The 7,171-nt window shown below is 41.2% G+C and overlaps 1 protein-coding gene across 1 annotated transcript in view; it reads left to right on the forward strand.

The window, feature by feature from the left end:
* Positions 1-1,038: 1,038 nt before the first annotated feature.
* LOC104618191 (arginase-2, mitochondrial-like) overlaps positions 1,039-7,171 on the forward strand; it is a 9,238-nt gene continuing 3,105 nt past the window's right edge. The window contains exons 1-3 of the mRNA XM_010283722.1: positions 1,039-1,343; positions 2,203-2,362; positions 7,090-7,171. The exon at positions 7,090-7,171 is cut by the window's right edge and continues 6 nt beyond it. Coding sequence (XP_010282024.1) covers positions 1,039-1,343; positions 2,203-2,362; positions 7,090-7,171 — 547 coding nt within the window. The remainder of the gene's footprint in view (positions 1,344-2,202; positions 2,363-7,089) is intronic.

A 7,171-nucleotide genomic window follows, 5' to 3' on the forward strand; every position in this document is an offset into this window, starting at 1 on the left:
ATGCTGATTTGCTTGCTTTGATTTTTCAAATTGTCATTAGTCATGGGATGGCTAAAGGCAAAATGTCAAGCTTTAGCCTGGATGCTTTGAACTGCCAACAGACTAGTGATTCTGAGGAACAAATGGGACAGGCATGACTGGTATTCAGGGTGGCCTTATAAAGCCACTATTGGTGTAGCAGTAAATACTTTGGGGCCTTTACAGTCCTCATCAATGCCTGCAGTGACAGGCCTATCTGAAACTGAGAGGCTCTGGCCTGTGAAATGCTGTTAGAAATTTTGGTGTCCAAATGACTGTTAAGAAAGCACATGGTATTGGACAGCAGAGCTTCAAATGGTAAGCTGTATAAAGTGTATGAAAGAGAATTAAACTTTAAATGCAGCCAGTTAATAAATATGCTCCCAGTTGGGTGTTCCCTTGTTTCCTAATCTATGAAGTGACTACTTTTCAGGGTAAGTAGGCAGAAATACATTTTAGGAAAGACTGAGTCTTAGACTTGGAATGTTGTCAGGCTTCAACAGCCAATTAAGTTGTAACTGGCAATGACAGGGTCTCAAAGAGGGTTGTGGGATTAAAGCCTCAGAATTCAAATGCCTTCTAGAACATCTTGCGTTAAGAAAACGGACAGGTTCTCTTACAAAGCAGTAGTGCATCCTCCATGGATTTGCCTGGAAATACCGTAAGAAAATTTCTGGTTCTGGTAACTTGGCACTTTTGTGTCTGTATTCTTGTGGGGTTTGAAAATGGAAAATAGCTGTTAGGACTCAGGTAAAATGTGTAGTCCTAGGCATCTTTGAGCAACTGAGCTCATTTAAGGCTGTATACAAACTGCCTAACTGGGAAGGAAGACAGCAATACAAACTGTACTTTTTCATGTTAAAATTGCCAAGAAATAATTAAAAAAGCCCAACCTGTTTTTCTAGGCAACTTCCTATGATTGTCCTATTTCATCAGTAAATTAAAGTGACAATACTATCTTAAGCTTTCTAATCTGTGAAGTTGTGACACAGTTGTTTGTAAGGGCACACAAATAGTCAAATGGATCCATTCACTTCCCGTTGTTCCTTTCATATTTGCCCAACTGATTTTCTGAGGGGACCATATTTTGAACATTTCTCTGGGTGCTTATTTAACTCACTTTCTTATTTTGCTGCTGTGTTTCCAGGATGCCAAGTGTACGACTTTGGAGATTTGAATTTCACTCAAGTTCCCAATGACGAACTGTACAACAACCTGATTTTATATCCACGGTCAGTGGGTTTAGCCAGCCAGGTATTGGCTGATGCTGTAAGCAGAGCAGTAGCCGCTGGACACAGCTGTGTGACTATAGGAGGTGATCACAGGTGAGCTGAACTAGAAGTAATTAATGGTGCATGCTGCAGGTTGACACTCAGAGTATAAAAATTTAATTAAAAAATAAGGGGATGGTGGGAACAACTTGGGATTGTTTCCTGGCAATACCATACGGTAGCAGCATTTTGATTTTTATTGATGGGGCTTTTGGGGTGGAACATAGAAGCTACAAAAATCTGACCTAAGACAGTATTGCTTAGTTCCAGACTGTTCTGTGATCTGCAGACTTACAAATGAGGTTTTCCTGTTTGTGAAAGTTTGTCATCAGGTCACTTGAGGAACTGTTGCATTTTCTTTATTGCCTAATGTTTAGTGATGTGTCTTTCTTGCCTCTCAACTCTCAGGATGGGTTTTTAATGCCTGCACATAGACCATTTTGTAATAGATGTTTTAACAAGTGAATCTTTCTCCTCTTTTTCACTAACCTTTGGTCTGAGAACTGGTTGGAGAAGGTAGGGCATGTAAGAATGAATTGTGGGGGAAGGTGTCATGACTAGAATAAAAAATGGGCGAATAGCAGAACTGATGAGTGAGCATACTAGATTTTCTATGAGATCAGTTGGAGCTAGAACAGGTGAAGACTAGAGTGTGGGAAGGGTGACAGTGGAGAGAGAAAAGCGCTCTTTCTCATCTGTCAGTACTAGTATAGTCTTGTAGAGTTACTTGGAGTCTCCTGGAATCATGATAGCGGCATGCTGTCCAGTTTGTATGGGCTGCACCCTTTATTGTCACAGATGTCTGATGTGTTGAAACATGACAATGTTGCTGACTGAAGTTGCAGAGACTTTTCATTGTCCTTGTTGTTCTAAAGGAGAAATGTGACTAAAGACTTTGCTACTGTACTTCTAGCTTGGCACTGGGTTCTGTCAGTGGCCACGCACGGCAGTGCCCACACCTTGGTGTGATCTGGGTGGATGCACATGCTGATATCAACACCCCTCTTACAACTCAGTCTGGAAACCTCCATGGACAACCTCTCTCATTTCTCTTGAGAGAGCTTCAAGATAAAGTAAGTATCTTGCTTGTACAGTTAACCTAGACTGAAATCCTCAGAGCATTTTACTTTTTCTGGTGTGAAGTGCTTTCTTATCTATCTGCTGCAAATGCAGAACTTTTTTTTTATTGGAGTACAAGCAAAAAGATGTATTATTTGGACTACTACTACTACTATTTCTAATCACTTGGAAACAAGAATAAGAAAAAGCTTTTCTGTTATGTTAGCACCCTTGCGGGTTGTACAGTAAGCAGGAGTTCACATGAGCTGCGTGTAGCAGCTGACCATGGTGCCATTCCCTGTAATGAGTGGAGTTGGCTGTGTGACGGCAGTGCTGCTACCAACTGAGCAGAAGAGGGAACCTCCCCCCAGCCGAGCCTGTGAGAGCTGTGCTGAGCTCACCTCCAGTAACAGCTGGTTCCTGCATACCTTGCACGCTTCTGCTTAGTTTGGCTCTTCCATGTTTTGACAACCTTGAGGTCTGACAGGGGCTGTTCCTGCATGATCTCTCCTAACTGGCTGCTCTGGTGTTGGCTGTGCTGGCAAATATTACAAATCACAACAGCTGTACCTGCTTATGGGGTGCTTTTAAAGAGATAGTCTTTTTCTTGGAAAGAGGTCAAATTATCAAAAAGAGCTGTTTACTGGGAACATGGAATGTGCATAGCCAGTTCTTGCTAGTCAAGATGCTAAACAGTAAGCTGCGAACTGTATCTCCCTGTACAGGTACCTGTAGCATCTACTGGAGACACTACAGTGGCAGCCTGTGTGGTGTTAATCGCTGGAGCCTTTGCAGTAGGAACTTAGATATGACAATTTGCTTCTGCTGAGGCTTAGGCTGGAGAGCAAGAGCAGGATTGGCAACTGCAGGTTGAGGATGGGTGCTGCAGCAGTGGAAAACCTATTTTATTCTGGTACTTTGCACTGCTAGTAATTTCTCTTAGATTTCTTTTTTCTCTCTGATAAATTTTGGGGGTGCTGTGTTGATGGAAGTATGCCTTTTCCAAGTAAGATCAAGCATGTTTAATGTCTTTGTAACTACTGAAGATACTATTGCATTAGTACCTGTTTGGCAGAGCAAGATTGCTATCATCTGGTAAAGCTCTTCTGCTTTTCACCTGCAAATTCTTCTGAATGTTTTCCATCCACAAGTCAATAGAGTAATTTGGTGTTTTTACATACATTTACATACATAGAAATACATATTTCTAATAATTCTTGTATGGTCTCTACATACATGCTAGAATTCCCGAAGTAATGCAGAATTAATGGGGCTTCTTGAAATACACCCAGGACATGAGAAGGTTACTAAAAGGTTACTGCATTTTTAGTTTCTTGCCCATAAGTTAAAGGGGGCAGTATTTTTTTGTTTGTTTGTTTTTGGCAGCTGCACCCACTTCTGCAGGAGAGATAAGAAGAGCAAGAGAAAATGTTGTGAGTTTTGGAGCTCACCTAAGCAGAACAGTGTTTGTCTTGGTGAGAACAGGACAAAGCCAAGTTCTTTCATAGCTGAGAAAGGAGGAGAAAGGCAGAATGAGACATGCTGCTTTACTCTTGTCAGTAGGACAAAAGTATTTAATTGGCTTCCTGTGTATACACTGTTGATTTCTGGCCTGCTGGGCTCTGGTTCTTGAGGAGCACAGAAAAGCAATATTTTTTTTTTAAAGCTACTGAAAGAATACTGCAAGTTTTCTGGGGTCAATGGAGGAGCAAGCCTCTTGCCAGCAGCAGTAGTGAAGAGAGAGTAAGATTAGGCTACACTTAGAGGTCAGTTAGTCAGGTTATGGTGCTGGTTATGAGATCTCATCACAAGCCCACCTAAATTCTGTCAGGAAAAGTATGCAGAAACATCTGACACAAGCTCCTCAACCTGTATTTGCAGCTACACAAGCAGGTGTGTCATGTAGAGGGTTTTCTTACTGTTTAGGGCAGGGGGAAACCAGCATCTGTCCTGCTGGTACAAGACAGCTTCTACAACAGTGTAAATTTCTAACAGCTGTTTAGCAGTAGCAGAATGTACCTTCAACAGTAGCTTGTCTGGCTACATATCTGACTCACTGGAGGGAACCTCTGGTGTGAACAGGTGCACATGGCTCATGCTCATCCAGTAAAGCAGTTGTGTTGATAATGGGACAAAAAAATTTACTGTTTTTCCTGACCACTTTGCAAGGATTCTTGTTGAGTCCTAAAACTGTCTGCTGCCAGCAGGAAGGTTACTCTAGTCCTACACTCTGCTAAGCGTAGCTTCTCAAAGCAATAGACAAACTAACCAGTGGCACTTTGCCTCTCAAAGGAGGTCTCCGTTTTGTCAAAGGGTGCATGGCATAGCAGTGTGAGAGGACAAAGTGAGCCCTTTCTTGATCTCCTTCCTTGCTTCCACTCATGCTGTGAAGGGGATTTGAGCAACCCACTGTGACACATCTGTGGGTATGCTTCTCTGGGTGCACTCTCCTAATTCCACCAAACTGTCTCTCTGGGTCATAAGATTTGGTCATCAACCTAATAGTCTCAGGAAGGCTAGTTAGCTCTTGGCTCCCTGTCTAGATTATTTTGTAGAACCACAGAGAAACAACAGCTCCTTTGAGGATATAAAAGGAGAGCAAGATAGCCTGCAGGATGACATCTTATCTTCCCGATTCACTTCCCATCTCTACTAACTGCTACTGCTCTTCCAGCATCTCCAGGCTCCTTGCTCTTCATTCCCTGCCAAGAGGACATGAGACAGAGGTAGTAGTCTTGGGTCTCTCTTGGTGGCACAATCTGTTTAGGCTGTTCTTGATGCTATGCCAGCAACTCAGCTTAGCTGCTGTAACCTTCTGTGGGATTGCACAAGAACAGAGCCAGAAGCACTGTCTCTTTGCTTGGTTAGTTTTTGAGACACATCAAGTCCTGGTCCTCGTTTGCTGTATGGCCTTACAAACTGCTGTCCTGGCCAACATAACGGGGGAACTGATGTGGCAGCAACTGCTTACATTACATTAGCACAACTGCCAAGAACTCCTGGGGCCTCTTTCAAGTCCCTCAGTTTAGGTGTTACCTCACCTGTTTTCAGAATCCTTTATCTATCCAGGCGTAGTGAGCTTGGTCAATGCTCTACTGAATTAAATGTCCCCATGTAGCAGACAACATGAAGTATAAAAGTGATACATCTGGCTATGAAATAAAGCATTTGGCCAGGCTGCTGTAGAGCAAACTCTGGTATTGCTTGCACAGTCCATTCGCTGCTACTTGTTTGTCCAGTTAACTTAACAGGAGCGCTGCCTGGTACTCATCTCAAGGCAAGGTGGCACTTTCGGGTTTTTAAAAACTTTTAAAATTAATTTTGTTGTTTTAAGGGAAAATATTTATGAATGTAACCCTTTGACTGGCATTCCTCAAATGAAGCATTAGTGTCAGGGCTTCTGGAACCATTCAGACTAAAGTCATAAACTGCTATTAATAGCTTACCATGAAAATGCCTGCACGTTTTCCTGATGCCTGTTTGGCTTTACTATCAGGAACTCCTTTTCTATTACAACAAAGTAAAAACAGAGCCTACCAAAGGAAGTTCAGGCATTCCATTTTCTTTATTTAAAGAGGAAGAGGTATAGTAAGAAATGGTATAGTATTAAATCTACTAAATCATTCATAGTAGAGAGTATATCTAACAATAGTATCAATACTATACTCAGTATGGTGATGGGTTTTGCAGATACACCTTCATTTCCAAGAACTGAATTATTTTTCCTAGTGGTCTCCAGTTCATTTATCCCTCTTCTGAATTCATGACTGCAGAAGAGAGTTTCAGGTCATTGCCTCAGCATAACAAATAAATACTTTAATTGTATGTACTTGCTTATTTAATACCAAGGTAATGAAATATAGCTATGGGTGTGTTAGCCTTTAAAAACAAATCCAAATGTTGTAACTAGAATATAATTAGTAAATGAGAAGTATAAGAGGGAAACAAAGCTGCCTTGCTGCTTGACAGCTGTGCTGGCTGTAGCCATTTTCAGAGCTGGGAGAAGAAAAGAAATTTGAGTTAATATCTACTAATTTTAGGAGTGCTTTAAATTACTAACTGAAGGACTTTTATAATTGCATACTATGACTACTTAATTACCAAAGCTGAGAAATTATGACCCCATCATCTTTTATTTGCTGTCCTAGACCTGCTCTCTTCACTTCTACATTAAAAAACTGTGATGTAGCCCAGTGTGGAGGCCCAACTTCTTATCATGCTCTTTTTTTTTTAACTTCCCATTTGGAATTTGTCCGTCTTTAATGCTGTTTTTGCAACAAAGTGTGCATGACTTTTTGGTGATCCTCCTAAAAAGATACAGGTGCCTTGGTTTTTATTCTTCCACTGACACAGTGCATCATACGTATGTTACCTAGCATTACCATTAAATGCACTGTGTAAGTTAGTGATCTGCATTTGGGTATCGAGTTTCTTTTATTCCTCCTTACATTCCCTGATGTAATTACCTGTTGCTTGTGGATTTGGGCATTCATTTCTCCTCTTCAAACTGGAAAATGTAGAAGAGTTAAAAACTTCATTCATTACCATTTTACCGGAGTTGAAAGTTACAACAAAGGTAAGGACTGATTAAATCAGGGAGCCAAACTCTCAAGTGATGAGTTTTCTCTGTTTAGACAAAGAAAGGATGCTATAAATAAATACGAAGTTTTGAGGGAAGCGTTAAATACAGTTTTGTTATGTATGTCATTAAACTAACCTAATACCAACCCTTTGCTTGCAGGTACCACAGCTTCCTGGCTTTTCATGGATAAAGCCCTGCCTTTCAGCATCTGATATCGTATACATTGGTTTGAGGGATGTGG

This window comes from Phaethon lepturus, unplaced genomic scaffold, assembly GCF_000687285.1.
Source record: "Phaethon lepturus isolate BGI_N335 unplaced genomic scaffold, ASM68728v1 scaffold18643, whole genome shotgun sequence".
Taxonomy (NCBI): Eukaryota; Metazoa; Chordata; class Aves; order Phaethontiformes; family Phaethontidae; genus Phaethon; species Phaethon lepturus.